At 39.8% G+C, this 21,805-nt stretch overlaps 1 protein-coding gene across 4 annotated transcripts; it reads left to right on the plus strand.

Moving 5' to 3' along the window:
• The first annotated feature begins 674 nt into the window (after positions 1 to 674).
• On the plus strand, positions 675 to 20,163 carry mfsd12b (major facilitator superfamily domain containing 12b). Of its 4 annotated transcripts, none has more exons than XM_061778185.1 (10): positions 675 to 691; positions 1,680 to 1,973; positions 6,243 to 6,453; positions 7,724 to 7,844; positions 10,096 to 10,269; positions 13,041 to 13,133; positions 13,208 to 13,300; positions 14,396 to 14,569; positions 16,021 to 16,115; positions 19,443 to 20,163. In XM_061778185.1, exons 2-10 carry the CDS (start codon positions 1,694 to 1,696, stop codon positions 19,576 to 19,578), a joined length of 1,377 nt encoding a protein of 458 aa, XP_061634169.1. In that variant the 5' UTR covers positions 675 to 691; positions 1,680 to 1,693; the 3' UTR covers positions 19,579 to 20,163. The 4 variants fall into 4 exon arrangements, 3 of the variants coding, with proteins under 3 accessions (XP_061634169.1, XP_061634170.1, XP_061634168.1); XR_009789237.1 differs by lacking the exons at positions 675 to 691; positions 19,443 to 20,163 and adding exons at positions 17,909 to 18,128; positions 18,211 to 19,436 and having other exon boundaries at positions 734 to 1,973; XM_061778186.1 differs by lacking the exons at positions 675 to 691; positions 19,443 to 20,163 and adding an exon at positions 17,909 to 19,436 and having other exon boundaries at positions 734 to 1,973.
• The last annotated feature ends 1,642 nt before the right edge of the window (positions 20,164 to 21,805 follow it).

The raw sequence follows: 21,805 nt of genomic DNA on the forward strand, positions 1-21,805 counted from the left end.
CACCACGTAGCCAGCCTGAATGCATTTTAAATGCATTATCTTGTATCCATGGAGCATACCATATCTGTCCAACTGATTCTGGACAAACATTGATGTATCTAGCCTGATCTGAATGGGCTTTCCTCCTGAACAAATGCAAAGTCAGCAGGTGCCTTCGTAATGTCGACAAACTAATAACAATACCATCTATGTGACTCAAAGACAGGAGTATCTCCCAATGTCTTAAACTCATATCAAAATAAAACTTGATCAAACTGAATAAGCCGGTCATGTTGCTTACTACGGATTCCGCAAAGAGTCACTTGCAGTTCGCAGGTTCTCGCGTGAGTTCGATGTGTCCCGATAACTCAGAAAAAAATTAGTCCGAAAAACAGAAACAAATAGTCAGAAAAACAGGTGGAAAAAAATTAGTCCGAAAAACAGAAAAAAGTAGTCAGAAAAACAGGTGGAAAAAAAATTAGTCCGAAAAACAGGTAAAAATAGTCAGAAAAACAAAGCCCTCAAAGAAATTACTCAGAAAAACAGGAGTTTTCTTTTTTTTAATCCAAGTGAATGCAATACGCTTCCGTAGATATCGGGTGTAATATGATTGCATACTTTTTTTTTTTTTCGTAGTGCATGTGTTAATGTGTTAAGAGCTTGTGTGAGCGTTCAAACCGGACGGATGGTGCTGAGATCCGAAAGCTCCCTTGTACGTGTATGCACACGCTCCCGGGGTTTGTGTTTGTTTGTTTGTTTGTGTTACTCGTCACTGTTTTACCAGTGGACGGATTGCTATGTGGCCAGGATATTATACAGTATTACATGCCAACATTTGTTCATGTTTATTTGTAAAATTGCAAAGTTGAGGTACACGATGGCTTTTGAAGCGTATGTCGGACTTCCTTTCCCACAATGCAACAGGATGTCATCTTCCGAAACACTTAGCTTGCACTTTTTTTTGGGAGGGCATTGTTTCAGACAAGCGTTGACGAGGATTGTAGTTCAAGGCTGTGATATGTTTTGAGCTGCTGCTTGCTTGAGACGAGTGGAACCTGTCTAGCTACGACGTTGTGATACTAATGGAGAAGTGGAACCACGACACACGTGTCAACAAAAGACACGAAAACGGAAGTTTGGAGCCAGTGGTGAACATGTTTTGAGACCTAAGTGGCAAGTTTCACCAGGTGTTTTATGTAAATTTGTATTTTGTTTTTGCTTTCGTAAGCAGCAGCTGTTGTCTTCCGTGCTTTGTGGAGAAAAGCAAGCAAGGAAGGACTTTTGGTCACGAGTGAGGCACTCCTAATCGTAGTTTGGTTATTCATATTTGCATTGCTTTGAGGCGTTTAAGAGTTCCTTGGTCTAGTAATCATTTGGTTATCGAGGAGGAGGATCTAAAGTTGACACCCGAGCTCCTCCTCACTGTATGATGGAGCACTGAAGCAGCGCTTTTCCTTTTTTTTTTTTTTTTTTTTTTTTTTTTAAGGGTTTCATCAAAAGTTACTTCGGGTTAGTTCAGCGTGTTGGGTACCCACAATGTCATCTTTCACGCTGAATTAATTATATCGCTTAATGCAGCAGATTTCGTGAACGCTTAGCAAGTTGGGCTGTGCGGTTTTTTGTTGTTGTTGTAACTATTGTGCATGTGTAAATACGACAAGGACAGATCTGTAAATTGCAAATAAAGACACTTTAATCAGCAGTCCAGGTCATCATGGAGCCGTGTGTCCCAGTCGATAGCGAGAGGACTCTGTCAGTCTGCCGGCGCCTGTGTTACGCCGTCGGGCATTTCCTCAATGACTTGTGCGCCTCGATGTGGTTCAGCTATCTGCTGGTCTACCTGCACTCGGTCCTGGGCCTCCAGAGCACCTTTGCGGGCGTGCTGCTGCTCATCGGCCAGCTCGCAGACGGAGTGTGCACTCCTCTCATTGGGTACGAATCCGACAGATCTCCCGGCAGGAGGTACGGCAAGAGAAAAAGCTGGCATTTGTTAGGTGAGTAATGCAAGCGTTTTGTTCCATTTCAGTCGTCCTGCTTCAAAGTTCTGTGCGGTTCCTTGAGTGTTAAAATATAGACCGAGGTGGCAAAAGTCGGTGCGCTCTGTATTCAAGGAGAAGTAGAGAGAGTTGTTGGGGGAGAGGACAAGTGTTGATACAAGTTAAAACCACAGCACAATAAGTCCATGCCGAAATGTACTGAACCGTCTTCTACATGAATTGTGACAACCAGAGCTTTTTCAAGGACTGGATAGGGTCTCGACTCGACTCAACTCAACTTTACTCACAGAGCACTTTAAAAAAACGAACCACAGTTGTAAGAAGTGTACATACAGGTATATGTATAGCACGTCGTTACAGCTCTTCGTACGCATGATCGATCGAACATAAAACACAATAGATAAAATGGCGTCACTGGGCACATTTACGTTTGGGCATATACAGGCAGTCCAGCGTTTTATTCCATCTCGTTGCAGTCTACGTGTGTGAGTTTGTTGATAGATGAGCGAGAGGAAGATGATTGACATCTCCACTGACCAGTATGAAAGTGCTGGGATGCTGATTTGTATTATTTATTGGGAGGGGATGGTGAAATTTAAATCTCTACAGCTGCTAGTTCATCCACTGGCAGGTAATCTGACATTTAGGAGCGCTACATGAAATGATTTTCTCTTGGCATCGTGGCGTGGAAACGCTTGACGTTTGTATGGGAAATGTGTGCCCCCTTGTGGAGACATAAAGGGTCTTCAAAGATTTTGCATGCAAAATGGCCTCTGGGTGCTGAGCATCTGTTTTTCTTTCTTGCCACTGAACTACGTGTGACAGTGATGTTTTCAGCATTAGTGACGAAAGAGCAAGATCCTCTTCCTTCTCCTTTGACTTTCTTTTTATGCTTTGCATCAGCTTTTTCATTTACACATGTGACATGTACAAATACCAGTGGATCTATATATACCATTTACAAAACAACTCTGTTAAGGTCTAGAAATCATTTTAAATTGACACAGATTTTTGCATCCATCTAGAAATCCTGACAACCTCAACAGACTCATCACACCACACAAACTAAAGTGGGAGCTATCCAGAAAAGAGGATGTGGTTGTCCGCCCACCGTGTACATGAAAATACATACGTTGTGGCAGTGCATGACAAAAAACAAAAGGGTTCCACCAAACCAACCTCTTTTGAACTGAAGCTGTTGACTGACATTTTTCAGGATTCAATCTCTTAAAATATTTCTACAGTCCTTTTCACAATTCCATTCAGGACAAAATCTTAGGCTGTCTCACAGGAGCCTATTATGCACTACCCCACCACCCAAAAAAACATTTTCCTAAAGGCCATGATTACTATGTTATTATATTAATATGTTACGTTGAAGGCTACCTGTTTCAGCTCCATTTATGCACACCAAACAATGTTGAACAGCGCCTATTGCTAGCCAGCAAACCATGGCATGTCTTGGTATGGACTGCAAAACTACACACACACTAAACGTTACACACTTGCTCCTCCAAGTTTGCCACAGGCAAAAACAGAAAATTCAACTAGTTCTTGGAAAGATGCTAGTCTGCATACTGATTACTGTGACGGTGCCCTTGAGCAACCCACCACCTTCAGCTCAGGGGCACAGCACAATTCTCCTTGTGTGCCTGTTTCTCTGTGTTGTGTGCAACAACAAAATTCTTCTGAGAGAAACGCACGATAAAATCAAAATGAACTTATTCTACCCATTTTGTTTGGTACAGAATTTAATTGTATAATACATGGTGATTCAGTAGATGTCCTATGTAAATGTAATTAAAATAAGCTTTTGAAAATTATGTTTTAAAAAATCCCAACAGCATATTCAAATGGCTACAAATACTGTATATTTTTAGAGTTGATTTCACAAAGCTTGACAAATGTTTCATTGGTGCACCACCCGTGACACGACACATTTTCCTTCTTTCCTTCCTTTGAATTGTTTTTGCCGTGTCCAAATCTGCTTTCCAACTATTGTATTTTTCTTGAATTTCTTAGAACATACAAGCTGGACAGTGCAAAGTATTGTTTGTGTTCAAGCATACTCTTACCACAGAAAAAGCGTTTTTATTGCAAGTGAATTGTCATTCTTCACCCCGAAAAACAAAACAAAAAGTAAAACATTAAAGTCAAGTTTCACATTTAACCTCGTTTTTATACATATCATCTTATTAGACTATGAAATGATGTATTATTTTGGAACACGCTGTACAGTGTATAAGAATGGGTGATGAGGAATCTTGGTTCGGTACCAGCTACGTAGCAAAAGCTGCAAAACCGTCATAGTCTAAAGAGGACGTACTGTAAATGCGGGGTCACCTCTGCTTGAATACTGGCTCCAAAGCCAGAACCGCTCCAGGCGGGTTAGCGATATTGCCCGTACGAAACAATGACTACAAACATTCTTTTCAACGTCAGTTGACTGTGGTTTGACAATGACTAAAAACAACATTCTTTTCAACGTCAGTTGACTGTGGTTTGAACAGCACATGATACTATAATCTTAATGTAAAATAATAAGCATTGTTTGTGTTTTTTGAAATCAGATTTTTGCTCCGATATTTACAGACGGTCAGTCAGCAGACATTCCACCACACCGAGCAAGCCCCCAAAGATTGGAGCTGCAAATTCCCAATCCCAAAGAGAAATCCCAAGAGATTATTCCATCTCCAATTAAAAAGACTAGGAACATGTACTATTTGATCTGTTCAGGGTCACTATGTAAAAGACCCATGTCCTAAAAACATGCATGTTAGGTAATTGAACTCTCTAACTTGTCCATAGCTATGAATGTGAATGTGAATAGTTGTTTGCCCTGCGGTTGACTGCCAACCAGTCCAGGGTCTACGCCTTCTTGCCCTATGTCAGTTGGATTATGCTCCAGCTCACCTGTGACCCAAGTGCTATGGAAAATGGATGGGAGGTGCAACGTTATTTTATAAATAGCTGAGTAAAAGGATTACAACATGTACAGTTTTCATAGTCAGTTATGTACAGTAGAATAACTTTTTTTATGATCAGAATATTCTGAGTAAATGAGCGTTCATTCATTCATAAAGGGAAGTCATGAAAAATTCACCTGCTGGTAGACAGGATTAGCTGTCCTTAAGTGCCCCTTCCCTTGTTGAACAACATTTGAATTGACCTGGCTTTCATTGCCAGATGAGAGCCCCCGTGCAGTGAAACAGAATGGACCTCTTAAACTTGAACAATGCTCTGTAAACATCCAACAGGTCTGGTCAATGACGGTACCTACTGTATTTAGTGGCTGTAGAAAGTCTATACACCCATGTTCCAATGGCAGGTTCCCACCATTAATGTGACCTATAACCTGTACAGCTCAACTGAAAATAAATACAACTTTTTGAGAGGTAAAATAAAAATAAACAACTGAGATGTGGTTGCACAAGTGTGCACATCCTCATTTAACTGGGGACGTGGCTTTGTTCATTCATTCATTTTTCGTACCGGTTATCCTCACTCGGGTCGCGGGGGTGGTGGAGCCTATCCCAGCTGACTTCGGGCGAGAGGCAGGGTTCACACTGAACTGGTCGCCAGCCAATCTCAGGGCACATATAAACAAACAACCGTTCACACTCACATTCACACCTACGGGCAATTTAGAGTCTTCAGTTAACCTACCACGCATGTTTTTGGATGTGGGAGGAAAACGGACTACCCGGAGAAAACCCTTGCAGGCACGGGGAGAACATGCAAACTCCACACAGGCGGGGCCGGGATTTGAACACCGGTCCTCAGAACTGTGAGGCAGATGTGCTAACTAGTTGCCCGCCGGTATTGTAAGATGTGACTACAAAATGTCAGGGAAAGCATATGAGAACAATGCACTTTATTTGGGATAATGCAGAGGTAGTTTAAATGGTGACAGATGTGCCCAGTCACCACCATTTTTTATTTTTATTTTATTTTATTTATTTTTTAACATCTCTAGAGCATGTGCTCAAATGATTTTTATCCCACATCTTTAGGTCAGCTTGAGGGCATTTTGTTTTTTATTTTTTTTAATGAGCCACAATAAAGGATCGTTGTTTTCTTCCTGATATTTTCTGCAACACATGACAACCCTCGAGTACAAACAATCCCTTAACATCAAAGCCAAACACTATGCCATACATTCACACAAACCTCCCATAGCCTGACATATTTTTTTCCAAACAATTAAGTGAAATTGATAGAAGATGAAACTGTCTGATACAACAATTCTCCTTTTCACCCCACCAGGAACCATCTGTGTTATCGTATCTTTCCCCTTCATTTTCAACCCCTGCCTGGCCTGCTCGGCAAGCACTCCCCAATGGGCCAAGATCATCTACTTCGCCCCCTTCATCATCATCTTCCAGTTTGGATGGGCGGCAACTCAGATCTCACACCTCTCCCTCATTCCCGAGCTGGTGTCCAGTGAGAGCGGCAAGGTGGAGCTCACCGCGTACAGGTGTGCTCGTGATGGATGCCCTCATGAAGCATTTCCAGTATTAGTATTCCATACATAATGACCTTTAAAACGTTTACTGAGCTATTTGCATGATGGATTAGTGTCTTGTAGTGGATATCAAAAGTCAATTCATCTGTCCATTTTTCACACAAATTACCCTCATAAGGATCATGGTTGAGCTGGAGCCTATCCCAGCTGAATTTGGGCAAGAGGCAGGATACACCCTAGACTAGTCGTCAGCCAATCACAGGGCACATATAGACAAACAACCATTTACACTCCACCTTGGGACAATTTAGAGTATTCCATTAACTTCACATATTTCTTTAAAAAAAAAAAAAAAAAAGAGAAGTATCTGAGGAAAAAAACACACAAGCATGGTGAGAACATGCAATTTTGTAACTTTTAATCGATGTTAATTCTTTGTACGTTCACTCCTTTGTCATATTTGATCCAATTGTGGATGATGTCTTTGCTACGGCCATGTAAATCCCAATGCCTTGGAAGTTCTTCCTGTCTTTCATAAGCTTGTCTTTACTAGTAACACACAATTACAGTATATGAAGACTGAACCATTTTATGCCGGGCGTGGTAGTTTTAAAGCTGCACATAACGGTAAATGTCAGCACAATCATGAGATCAGCTTAACTTTATTTGGGCTTAATCATTTACTTTAGTTATGGTCAGACTGATGGCCATTTAACATTTCAAAGTGATTGGTGACTACTATACAATCGCATAATTTTTTTTAATTTTTTTTTTCTTTTCTCCCCCCCTCAGTTTTTCAGCATATTTTCCCCCAAACTTTAGAATCCACTGGTAACAGAAAAGCTTTCATTAAGAAATGTTTTTATCTTACTAAAGTATTTTTGATCTTTTTACCTATTGTCACGAAGATATAATTTATGCCAATGTTTATAATTCTATGTAAGAATAACCACGTCTGCTTAGAACCACCAATTACTCAACTCACAATGTGTCCTCTTCGTTGGCTTCTCTGTTTGCATGACTATTTTGTCATCGGTGGATATGTGTCATAAACTCATGTGACAAAAAATGAATCCGGTGTCTTTTAGTCATCCAGTCCGTCTTAGTTTGGAAGCAACTTCTGTTTCTGCTGTGAATGACTGTGATGAAGGAACAACCGCATGTGGCTTTTCATAATATTATCCAACATGGCAAAAATATGCATAGCACATTAGTTCAGACGGCAAGATACTGTATCTGCTTTAACAACCCAACTGAATGCATTGTTGTGTCTCTCTGGCAGGTATGCCTTCACTGTGGTGGCCAACATCACAGTGTATGCTGTGGCCTGGGTGCTTTTTCACTTCCTGTCTCAAGAGGACATCACAGACAACCTGGGCCAGGCAGACATTCCTCTGTTTAGGGTAAGATATGAGCTGCTCGGTGGTTAGCTGCTTAAGCTGCCACCTGCTCTCCAGTGTGTTCCACTAACAAGTGTGTGTGTGTTCACTGTGATTGGTAAAATGCAGAGAACAAATTTCGTGTGCATCCATGCATGTTCATGACAATAAAGGTGGTGATTCTTCTTCTTATTGTTATTTATTTATTATGAAATTAACCTAGTATGGCACTATAGATGGTTTGTGAATACTGTAGAGCAGGGGTGTCAAACTAATTTTTGTCACAGGCCACATTGTTTGTACGGTTTTCCTCAGAGGGCCGTTATGACTGAAAAAGTTTGAATACACAAGAAATTGATGTACAACTAGTTTTGAAATCAGTAGTCACTATTGTTCACGTTACTGTAAAAAAGGGGGTTATTACTTACAGACAACAATTTAAAATTTTGGTACAGATTTTAGCAGGAATCATGGGAGCTGACGCAACTGATTTAATTTTGCGGGCTACATAAAACAATGTGGCGTGCCGGATCTGACCCCTGGGCCTTGAGTTTGACACTAGGCTGTAGAGGCTTTCAGCAGGCCTGAAAGCAAACCTAATCTTTTTTTGCAGCTTTCATCATTTTTTGGAAAAACATGTGACAGAGAGAGAGGATATACCGTAATAGCTACACAGCAGCTGGAGGTCCGGCCCCACCATTGTTTTGTGAATTGACGTGTAGAATTTTGGTGAAGTACTAATTTTTGCGTCTCTGAGTGCCATTCCAATGCACTTTTCCTCGTCACGGGATACACATTTTTGACTTCCTAATTTCATCTGGAATGTGGCATTGTCCATTATCGTAGTCAAGCCAAGTTGGACATTTATTTTTCCGTTGGTCTATCGGGTCCAAGTGATGTGCTTCATGAATTCTGCGTAGCAACAAGTAATCAGGCAATTCTGACTTACCCGGAAAAACGATATGATCAATTCTGTTGAACTGCTTTGCTGCTAGCTAGATAGTTCAAATGAATCGTAGCTGTGAACTTTGATTAAAAAATCTCCAAAGGATTCTGGGCTTGTCCTAACTTTTGAATTGGAAGAGGAATTTGAATTTTAGGAAAGCTTATTTGACCTGAGATTCTCAAACTTTTTAGTTTTTCCCAAGGACACCCCTAATGCCAATTAAACATACAGTACTGTAACTACCACATGTACTGGTAAATGCCAGAGGAATGTTTTTTTTTTTTTTTTTTTTTTTTTTTTTTTAGAACTTTTCAACCTAAATATTCACATTTTGTCATTTCAGCCAGTTTGGAATTAGCACCACTTGACATCTTTAAATCTACATCCAACGTTGGTAGCTAGAAGTGATTCATGAGTAAAGTGACTGCTTCAGGGATGACATTCACGTGATATGACAACAGTCATTTCAGAGCTTTTAATGGGCCCAATGCTAAGGTAGGGAGGCGTAATCGGTATAGTATGTTAGGTTTTAGTGGCACGCCAATCCCCATATGTAGGTATGCACTTTTTAGAAAAATATATGACACAATTTATTGCAAATTATTTTGCGGAGCCCCATGGTTCGCCAGACTCTAGTTTGAGAAACCCCTGCATTACACAGTAAGTGGAACTGACTGCGTAGTGGAGTGCCAGCCCAAGCCTTTATGGTGCCCTAAGAAGAATTTGATTTGGGGCCTCCCTCCCGCCACCGCAGTGTCATCTGGGCTTGACTACTACTAAAACCAGTGTTAGACTTGTATATAGGATTTTAATGTTTGTGGTACCTCTTTAATTTCTTGAATATTTTGAAAAATCCTTATGCTTTCTGGGGATCCCATACTGGCCAAGGGGCCCCAAACCGCTTCATTCGCTTATGCCTCAAGCCAGTTCTGGTAGTGGGGTTCACTCACCTTACTTCCGTTCATGGCGCGTGGGTTCAGTTCACATTCAGTAACGGTATGAATCTGAGTGCGAATGCATGTCTCTATATGCGCCCTGTGCTAGACTTGCAAACAATCCAGAATGTAACCTATCTTTCGACTGAAGCCAGCTGGCATAAGCTCCGGCTCGCTCTTATCTTGAAGAAGATAAATGGGATAGAAAATGAATGGATAGCATTAGCTCGTAAGTGTAAGTACAGTACTGTAGTTTTTAAAGGACCTTAAGGGGTTGGTGCCTTGTCAACCCCCCAAAAAGACAAAAACAGGAGTGGCGATGCTAGCGATATTTACTGTACATACACACACTCTGTCACAGTTATGTTTACCTGAGATTTCCCCTGTACAACAGATGCTGGCTCTCATTGTACTGGGGGTTGGAGCAGTGTTCTCGCTCATATTCCACATTGGCACAAAGGAGAACTCAGGAGAGGATCTGCTGCTCAGACCTTCGTCTGATCAGGAAGCACTGTCGGTTCGAGTGTTGCAGTGGAAACACTGGCTTAAAGAGCCTTCTTTTTACCAGGTGACAGCCACTTCACTAATACCTCCAGGTAGTACCACAGTATATGGCTCCAGCCATTACATTCATGCTTTTTATTTATTAATGAAGTTTTTTATTTCATTAGCTTGAATGTTTTTCTTGGCAGCATGGTGATCTATAGGTCAGCATATCTGCTTTGCAGTTGTGAGGTTTGAGATTCGAATCTTGGCTCACTTTTGTGTGGAGTTTGCACGATTTCTGTGCTGTCCATACCATGGACATGCTATCATTAATTAGCTTTTGGAAGATAAAGATACAGGTACAGGTAAAAAAAAAACCCCAACTTAATTTAGTTGGGTAATTCAATTCAAAAAGTGAAACTCATTCTAAAGATGCACTACACACAGTCAGAGTAAACATTTTTCACATTTGTTTTTTTATTTTAATTATTATAGCTTACAGCAAACGAAAACCCCAAATTCACCATCTCTACAAACTAGAATATTACGTTGTTAAACATAAATAAAAACAGAATACAATGATTTGTAAATCATGTTCAACCTATATTTAATTGAAGACATTACAAAGACAAGATATTTAATGTTCAAACTGATAAACTTTATTGTTTATAGCAAATAATCATTAACTTAGAATTTTATGGCTGCAACATGTTCCAAAAAAGCTGGGACAGGGTCATGTTTACCACTGTGTTAGATCACCTTTACTTTTAACAACATTCAACAAACCTTTGGGAACTGAGGACACTAATTGTTGAAGCTTTGGAGGTGAAATTCTTTCCCATTCTTGGTTGATGTACAGCTTCAGCTGTTCAAAAGTCCGGGGTCTCCGTTGTCATATTTTACGTTTCATAATGCGCCACACATTTTCAATGGGAGACAGGTCTGGACTGCAGGCAGGCCAGTCTAGTACCCGCACTCTTTTACTACGAAGCCATGTTGTTATAACAGATGCAGAATGTGGTTTTGCATTGTCTTGCTGAAATAAGCTTGTGCGTCCATGAAAAAGACGTTGCTTGGATGGCAGCATATGTTTCTCCAAAACCTGTATGTACCTTTCAGCATTAATGGTGCCTTCACAGATGTGTAAGTTACCCATGCCATTGGCACTAACACAGCCCTATACCATCACAGATGCTGGCTTTTGAACATTGCGTCCATAACAGTCTGGATGGTTCTTTTCCTCTTTGGCCCAGAGGACACGACGTCCACAATTTCCCAAAAGCAATTTGAAATGTGACCTTGTCGGACCACAGACCACTTTTCTACTTTGCATCCGTCCATCTTAGATGAGCTCGGGCCCAGAAAGCCGGCGGTGTTTCTGGGCGTTGTTGATAAATGTCTTTTGCTTTTGCATAGTAGAGTTTCAAGTTGCACTTAAGGATGTAGCGCCGAACTCTATTTACTGACATTTTTTAAGTGTTCCTGAGCCCATGTGGTGATATCCTTTACACATTGTCTGTTTTTGATGCAGTGCCGCCTGAGGGATCGAAGGTCCCGGGCATTCCATGTTGGTTTTCAGCCTTGTTGCTTACATGCAGTGATTTCTCCAGACTCTCTGAACCTTTTGATGATATTATGGACCGTAGATGATGAAATCCCTAAATTCCTTGAAATTGTACATTGGGGAACATTGTCCTTAAACTGTTCGACTATTTTCTCACGCACTTGTTCACAAAGAGGTGAACCTCACTCCATCTTTGCTTGTGAATGACTGAGCAATTCAGGGAAGCTCCTTTTATACCCAATTATGGCACCCACCTGTTCCTAATTAGCCTGTTCACCTGTGGTATGTTCCAAACAGGTGTTTGTTGAGCATTCCTCAACTTTCTCAGTCTTTTTTGCCACCTGTTCCAGCTTTTTTGGAATGTGTTGCAGCCATAAAATTCTAGGTTAATGATTATTTGATAAAAACAATAGTTTATCAGTTTGAACATTAAATATCTTGTCCTTGTGGTGTATTCAATTAAATATAGGTTGAACATAATTTGCAAATCATTGTATTCAGTTTTTAGTTATGTTTAACACAACGTCCCAACTTCATTGGAGTTAGGGTTGTATAATCTACATGTTTTAAAAGGCTATTTTTGAATAATAATTTTTATTTATTTGTTCTTAGCTTCTATAAAAATGGGTTGCTACTTACAATGACGACAAAAAAATTTGTGTCCCAGTATGACAACAGTTGAGAACAAGTGCCTAGATTACAATGTTTCCCAACCTTTACTGAGCCAAGGCACCCATTTTACATTAGAAAATCTTACGGAACAGCACCAAACAAAAACGTGACAAAAACTCAAATAATAATCATCTTCTCTCAATTTACTCTCAAATGTTCTCAGTGTGAAATTTGGGTCTGTTGGATACACAGGTTTATTGTTCCTTCTAATGGAAGAGCATTTACTTGTTCTGCCTGTCACTATACGTCAACAGCGTAGATAGATGACCAAAGATGTATTTTTAATTAATTTATAATGGCACAGCACCCTGTTTGGGAATTAATCCTAGAAAACTGTATTTTCAATTTGAAGCAATGACGTGTAGTGGTCCAGAGTCCCCACCCTAAACGGGGCCCTAAATCCCTAGCAGCGCCCTTGTCACAAGGTCAAGTGATCCTATTAAATGATTTTTGTCAACACAGTGGTGCATTTAGTGCCACTGCGTCATCTGGGTTGGGATGCAAGCAAAAATGCAGTTTAAAAACTGAATTTGCCATGCTTAAAAATGTATTGTTTTAAATAAATCAAAAAGAGCATGTAGTTGAATGATTATCATGCGTGTTACTTTTCATACAAGGTGGCCTTCGTCTACATGTGCACTAGACTGATAGTTAACCTATCCCAGTCGTACATCACGGTTTACATCACCAACTCACTGTTGCTACCAAAGGTAAGCGATTGCGCCTCATCAGCTTGCAACTTCTGTCTGTTTGCAGTCTAACGTGTACCTTATTGTCTTAACAGAACTTCATTGCCATCATACCGCTTGTGATGTATGTCAGCGGTTTCGTTAGCTCGCTGGTCATGAAGCCAATCAGCAAGCTTGTAGGCATCAGTGTGAGTAAAACACCGTTGCAATCTGTTCAGCTTAATGTTTCTGTACATTCAGTGTCTTACAAAAGTGAGTTACACCTCCTCACGTTTTTGAAGAAAGGACTCTTTGCTACAATGTAAAGTAGTCAGTGTACAGCTTGTACAGGAAGTCCTCGCTTTACGAACGAGTTCCGTTCCTACGCTGGCGACGTAACACGAATTTCCCCGTAAGTCGGATTTCACCGTTAAAGGCGAAATTTACGGTGAAATACTTCTGTTACGGGTATTGTCCCACGTGATTGTGACAGCAAGCTCAGTGTGTGTGGGCGTGTGCATCGATGTGTGAGTGAGACGGGACTGTGCAGGCGTCGTCCGGCGGGACTGCGAAGGAGGAAGGAGTGCGCGCCGGTGCGAGTGTGTACAGTAGCAAGTGTAGTGACGGCGACCGGGGACCCGTTGACGTTGAATGTGAAGAGGAGCTAATAAAGCCATTAAAGCAGCCAATCGGTGCTTGGTGCCTTTATTGTTGCGGCCACCCAGCTCAGCTGTGCAACGAGAGAAGGGAGTTAACCCCTGCGTCTCCCGACCACGGTCAGGTGACCGTAGCAGGAAAGGTTAACACTTTGTATAAAGAAACTAAAATACATTAAAATAAAAAAATAAGATGCTCTACTTATCATTACTGGTGAGAGTGTAAAAAAAGGAAGGCGAAAAAGCAAAGATATTCCCGCCGCACAAAAACAGACAACCACTATGCACTCGCTAAGCAGAAACACTATGGTGCTGGGGACAAAATGGCGGACGAGGCACGGGCGTCGTAAAGTCGAAACGTCGTAGGCCGAGTACGTCGTAACTCGAGGACTTCCTGTATAACTAAACTAACTCAATGGTGGGGTGTACTCACTTTTGTGAGATTACTGAAGGTGAGCTGTGTAGATAAGCCTCAAAATTTGAGTTATTTACAAATCATTTCTTCAACAATCTTTATTTGTTTTTGCTGTAGTTTTGATAATGGGTCTCTTGTGGGGAACTGCTATCCTTTGCCTTGAATAGTACAGCCACCCAACATGTGATGAATGTGTGAGATTTTAGTGAGACACAATGCACTGTACTTTTCAGATGATGTATTTTGTCGGTCTGCTATTGGTGATCGGCTTTGCCCTCTGGGTGATTTTTGACAAGAACATGGGAGCTGAAAGTATCTATGGTGCGGCTGTGCTGCTCGGAGCTGGCTCAGCTATCATCCTGGTCATGTCTCTCTCTATGACCGCCAAACTCATCGGGGCGCAAACAGTAAGTTTGGGGAGGATACACCCAAAAACCTTACACGCCCATCAGCATGCGGAGAAAGATAAGCATAAGTTGTCCTGCTGAGTCATGGCTGGGCTGTTACCACATTGTTTTTTTTTTTGTCTATAATGTTCTTTCCCAAACATTTTCAGATTGAGACCCATTTAAAATGTTTATCTTTCTTCATTACCTAAACAGATTTATATCAAGTGTTGCAACAGTAGTTACCAATTACACGTTAACTGATAATGATATAGAACTAAACAGAAATGCATTTATGCTCTAACTGATTATTCATTCACTCATTCATTTTCCGTACCGCTTATCCTTACTAGCCTTGCGGGCGTGCTGAGCCTATCCCAGCTGACTCTGGGCGAAAGGCGGGGTAAACCCTGAACTGGTTGCCAGCCAATTGCAGGGCACATATAAACAAAAAAGCAGTTACAGTCACACCTACGGGCAATTTAGAGTCTTCAATTAACTTACCATGCATGTTTTTGGAATGTGGGAGAAAACCGCATTACCCGGAGAAAACCCACGCAGGCACGGGGAAACATGCAAACTCAGCACGTGAGGCCGGATTTGAACCCAGGTCCTCAGAACTGAGAGGCTAACCAGTCGTCCACCGTTCCGGCTGACTGATTAACAACTACATTTTACTTTTCAATTATTTGTGCATTTTGTTTAAAGTTTAAAGGTCCCGTATGTTGCCAAACCAACTTTTTCTGTGAAATGCTGTGAAATTTTGTATAAATACCACCTGTTCCCATGGATTTTTTTGTAAAGTCGTATTAATAGAAAACATTATTTTAAATATTATTTAAACAATATACCATACACTTAAAAAAGATGGGAAAATATTGTTGCTCGTAATTAAATTAATTGATCCTTAATAATTTGAATGATTATGTGGAATTGATGGTTGATTAATTGCATCTTGAAGCAATTGCTGAAAAATGTGCCCTACTTGCACTCCACTTTTGCTTCAGTCTTAACTTTGCTGTCAAAAGAAAACAGCATGACACATCAGCTATGGGAAGTTGAGTTGCATCCAGGTTTCCTCAGGCAGGGGAACAAGCGCTGAGGACATTCAGGTATTCCCATCCCATCAACATTCTACTAAAATAATTATGAGTCACTAAATTGTCCGTAGGTGTAAATATTATTATCATAGTCAATTCATTAACTTTCCTACAGTCAACTAAATGTGGTCTAATGCCTATCCCTTATATCTAGAGCAATTTTTCATGTAGGTCTAAGATCTATCCTCAATTCCTGTGAGCATACTTTAGCAAGCGTTCTATCTTTCTACATGGATGAAAGAGCAGACAGCGGGTCTGCTGTGTAGATAGATTTCCTCCCATTGTGCTTTGCATTTAATGGTGATGTCAAGTGTCTGATCTGTCATTCAGTCTCTGTGTGTGTCTGTGTGTCTCGTCTGTCTTGTTTGGCAGCAAAGTGGGGCTTTTGTTTATGGTTCAATGAGCTTCACAGACAAGGTGGCCAATGGCGTGGGTGTCATTATTATCCAGAGCATCAGACCGTGCAGGTAAGCCTCACTTACTCACATTGTCACGTCAAATATTGTAGGTAGCTGTTAGTGATGTTTTGGGTTTGGCTTCAGGGCAATAAGGCACTGGTTAATTTGTTTGAATTGACAGTGTTATAGAAAATGTATGGATGCACAGGATAAGTGCCTCATTGATTATGACTCCTAGGTGGAGCACACAATTTCCTCATTTTACATGCTTCAAATGTTTAAAAAAAGAAAATAGCAGAGTATAGATTTAACCCTACCCTCTAATTTATCTGTATCGTCAAATTATACATTACACTATACAGTATGACATAACTGATCACACGAGCGTCAATGTAATATTGTCCAAAGGTTTTGACAGTGACTCAAAATTGGTGTTTCATTAACTTTCCTATTTGTAATTAACAGAATAATTGTTCAAAATTTCAACAGTGAAGGGTCAACATTTGCATACATTATACTCACACTTATTATATATTTGCGTCGAAAGAGTAGGCCTATTGTAAAATGACTGTAAGCCATGACTTTTCCCCTCAGCTTTAACCCCTGCAGCTTAAACAATGATGCATCTTATTTGCGGATATGCAGGAGCATCACTTGTCTATTCATCTCTCAAACTTGCCAAAATTGTTTACAGTTCACAATTTGTCAGATGAGCTCCACATTAACTCTCAACTGTTCACGTTTTTATATCAGTGTTTAGTTTGTCAGATGGTTAACAGTTCTCCAAATCAGAGGTACAGTTCTGTTTCTTGAAAGTACTTTGAATGAAGATTTATGACAAATAAACAGAAGTCCGCTAACACATGGGCTAACTTACCATCATTACTGCGGTAATTTTAAATCATCAAACAACTGTTACGTTAGCATAAACACTGCAGTAATGCACACAAATTGAACATTCAACATCACGCTCAGGCATTTATTCTTGTTGCTCTGTGGAAACAAAGCTAAAGATTGAAACTCTAGCAATTCCAGCTTTGTTTGCTGAACTGATAAATCAACAGTATTTGAGTAATATCACCAAAAGTTGAGCTTTTCCCTTGAACTTCATCGCCCTTCTATTAAATATGTATTATTATTAATACATAATAGTCCAGCTCCCACACTGTTTTATGCATTAACTGCAACCAGACAATGCACATGCAAACAGCAAAATATGTAAGCTTGCTGTCAGGGTGGTCAATGACACAGTGGACATTTTTGACTGATTTTATGAGCACATGGGCTGGACCGTCACTGAGAATAAATACTTATTCTGCATATATGCACTATTTCAGTTGGAAGAAGACAAAATGCTGGTGGTGATAATGAAAATGTTAGAGGGTTTATTAAAGGTACAGTTACACCATAATGACAGGGTGGACAGGGACCCAAAATGTTCAACATGATTAAAATATATACATATTCAAAATTACTCGTTTCATCAAATAAAAAAAATCTGCAACATTTTCTTAATGACTGAGTGATTCTGATAAGGACATCAAAGGCACTTTATAGTGATACTGACCCACTAGTGTTACACTGCTGCCACCATCAGATTATTTTTTTTGGTTCATATTTAGTCATACGGGTGCTCAATAGGCCAAATTTTGTGGTACTTACTATAGTATTCCTTGTTGATTTTCATTATGTAATGCACGCATGAAATTAATATTTTATTGGTCCTACAGCAGTGTTGAAGAAATTTGCAGCAATAATCAGTACTCCAACAATGACTGCTGTGAAAATCTAAATTTAATGACGCAAACTGACAAACTGGTGAGCTGACCATGACCAATGAAATTGGTCTGTCTTTTTTACAGCTAGATCAGAGGCATTGGGGCAAGGATTTAGGTGACAGATGATGAACACTGGGCCAGTGTGGTGAAGGACACCGAGCCACCCGAATAGCAGGAAATTATTTAAATATCAACTGTAACAGGTCACTTCAAAACCCGGATACAGAGCAGTTAACTTCACCGTTGAGTTTGGAGATCGGAATTTGTCTTGGGGCAAAGTCATGTAATGCTCCGTAATCTGCAGGTAGCAGGCCAGGGACGCTCACACTTCATTGTTGTCTTAATCCGCAATTGGGGAAACTCACACTTTGTTGTCTATGTACCAGAATCCCAAACAGCCATGGGGACAGGCAAACAAACGTGCTCAGGCAGAAGTCGTGGTTGGAGGCAGAAGACGGAGGTGATTCACGGGGTAGTGTTGTAGCATCTTTCATGGATGTGTCGAAAATTCAGATGATGAGTAGTTGCTGTTAAGAGATGTGCTGAGGCTTCGGCGCATATATCGTGGAGGAGACTGTTCAGCAAAGCATGTATCGGGGCTTGCTTCATTTAGGGGAGGGGCCAGAAATGATGAGGTCCCAAGACTCTCTGCCCGGCTGTACCACGTGATCGATTTGGGAAGTGCTTCAGATTTTGCTGCTGCGAGGTTTGACAGCAATATCAATAATATTGTTTTTTTTGTTTTTTTACACAGCTGTATCTTCTTTACCATGTGAAAGGGTGTTTTCAAAGGCTGGTGAGAGGTTGTGTTAAAAACAAATAATAAAAACCAAAAACTGTCCAGAAACCATTCTTTTTCAATTAAAATTCATACATTATCCTCTCTTCTAATCATAATTTTCCAAGTTACATAAGCATATTAATCTCCTCTTCCTGGTTCCATCAGCACTTTCGCTGTTCTATGCCTGCTCATGCCACTTTCCAAATGTGACAGAAAAACTATGCAATATGCTCTGTCATATGATACTACTACTTTGGAAAAATGTATGCACACAGAATATGTTCCTAAAACATTTTACTGTCCAGTTTATCTCGAGGCATTATTTGGTCATACATACTTTTGTAATTCCTAAGTGCCAAAACGGATGCAAACATTCAATGCATCACACATTTAAGAGGTTAAGATGCAGCTGCCTGTGATTATACACATGGCCAGCAGGTGGTTTCGTGTATACATGCCGCTTTGAGAAATAAAAGCCTTTATCGAACCAATTGGCACAAGTGGTAGAATGCCACATGATGGTTCATCTCACCATCACTAACAAGCAAAGTTATAACTCTGTGGGTGTGGCTTACTGGCAGTGGTGGGCGTGAGAGAGAGTGGGTGCTCCTGGTTTGTAGGGACAAGCGATATTGAGCAATTGATCAGGAAGTCATACAGACACCTAAGTGCTGGTGGATGAAAGGGTAATCTTGTTGACTAGTTTTAATATGTAGATTAGTTTGAATTGGTCAGTGTGGGAGGGGTTCACTATTCGTAAGGATGTTGATTATTCTAGTGTCCTCGGAGATGCCCAACTGTCTTATTTGTCATTCTCTCTCTTTTTCTCATCCACAGCACAGAGACATGCTGCCCAGCATGTATTTGGTTTTATCGTGACGTCATGGCAACAGTAACAGGAGGCGTGGCGTTGGCAGCAGTGGTTGGCCTGTTAACAATTCTCATCTGGCCACTCAAGACTAGAAAAAATTAATGAAGGATTATTAGCATCATTCCTAAATTGTGCATTGAGATTGTGAAAAGGAAACAAAATCCCATTGATGTTCAATACTTTCATTGTATGCGTGACATCATTATGAATGTCTTTTCATACTAAATAATATTTGTGCACAATTCACTTTGCTACGTTTTAAAAAATATCTATTTTTAATACATTAGGTCAAACCCAATGTAATGGATAGATATCAAACCTCATTCTTTTTATGTTATGTTATTTACTCACCAATTTACTAATGGCGACACTGTAACATTATAAAACTTAATCCGTTAAGGACACAACACTAAATACATTGTTGTCGTGAAGTACAGAATTATTATTTTTTTTTGGTAACTTTTTTTTTTTTTGCATTACATTTTTTATGTTGCAGTGCATTTTTCTTTCGTTATATTTAATTAGCATTTTTTTTCTGGTTGGCTGGAAGAAAGCACATGATTCTATTGCCTTATGAGGTGTGTGTCATCGATTTTAAATTAAGTCAAATGATGGTCCCTTGATAAGGTCAACACAGAAACCAAATGAATAAGCCAAAAATAATTAAAAAAAGGAAGTACAATATCATCTCAGTGTGTGACTGAATTTATCTTTTCTGGCTCTCAATCATTTGGAAATGTACAGAAAATCACAGAAAAGTAATACCAAATGTTACAATGTGTTATGGTATCATTATTGTTTAGCGGTTTAGAACTGTGCTGAGGCCTTTTATTTTTATTTTATTTATTTACTTTTTTTTTTTTTTTGGTACCTGAATTAGGCTACCACAATTAGAAACGTAAGTCACTATGATGCAATGCAGATCTTATTGGACTGGGCAAGTGTACATAACTGGCATCGTTAGGCCTATTTTAGCGGGGCTTCAGCTACTTAATAGTAGCATGGGACCGTCTCCTGTTAGCTGAATTCATTCTTACACTGTCAATTGAAAAAAAAAAAAAAAAAAAAAACACTTCATCTGAGTAAAAACAGAGTGACAGACAGATTTGCCACCCTTAAAAATAGACCGATTCATTGATGCTTCCACCCATCAAGTACCTGGTGACAGCAGCTTTTAATTTGATTTTGATTACATTGTTAACCCCTCAAAGGGAAATTATCTTAAAATTTTTGTCAATTGTAAACAATGGACTTGGCTGACTTTGTGACAACACACACAGACGCAAACACAGTAAGTAACCTTTTTTTGCATAGATTTACATACAGTGTAACAATGCATAGATATTTTTTTCTTTTTTGTGGTTAATGCTGTGAAGATACTTCCTGTGTTTGTGTAAAAAGGATGTACTTGAATTATTATGCTCTAATATCAGTGGCATAAAAACATCAGCGATACTATTGTTTGTCATAATAGTTATTGGGAAAATATATCACCTCAAAAATTTGCTATCATGACAGACCTAAACACATATACTGAGAGAGAACAAGAGCAATGAATAACATAAAAATATTGTTCAAACAGTATAGAAAATAGAGTAACGCCTGTAATAAAAAAGCAAGAACAGTGATATAGTGGAGGATTACTGTATCTGTATTCCGTGATGATAAGTTGCAGGGACTCATTGTTCCCGGGTTGGACTCATTGTTTCCATGACTTGTGCTTCCTGGGACTCACATAGTCTCCAGTGTATAATTATCTGTGGTCCTTACTCTGTTCCTTTTGTCTTTGTTTATCTTAGTAGTTTTAGGTTTTTAAGGTTATTAACTACTCCATTAAGTATGGTCCAAAAGAGCATATATATATATATATATATATATTTTTTTTTTAAATCATCGGGGTTAATGGAATTTGTGTTGCCGGCTGACTGGCTCCCCCTGCCCCCTGTTAACTCCTTGGCCCGCCCCTGGAGGTGGCAACTATTTGTTTGTGCAGAGAAGTTTTTTTCATTGTGCCAAGTTATCAAATTAGGCATTGTACAAAACTAACAACTCTTACTTTTTCCTTTTTTGTTTTTATTTTTTTTTATTTTAATACGTAAGGACATCTCAGACTGCACCTTTTTAGTCAAGTACAGGAGTTGAATCAATACTGATACTTTTACCTTCTTTTTTTATTTTTTATTTTTACTCGAGTATCTGTAACTCTTCCCCCAGTGTGTTAGTACTTTTCCCAGCTCTGCCTAAATTAGGTAACCAACATTTGAAACATCTCAGTATGATGCAGTGCAATCCGATGTAGATCTCATTGGATTTTGCAGGTGTGCCTAAT

This window comes from Phyllopteryx taeniolatus, chromosome 7 (genome assembly GCF_024500385.1).
Source record: "Phyllopteryx taeniolatus isolate TA_2022b chromosome 7, UOR_Ptae_1.2, whole genome shotgun sequence".
Classification (NCBI taxonomy): domain Eukaryota; kingdom Metazoa; phylum Chordata; class Actinopteri; order Syngnathiformes; family Syngnathidae; genus Phyllopteryx; species Phyllopteryx taeniolatus.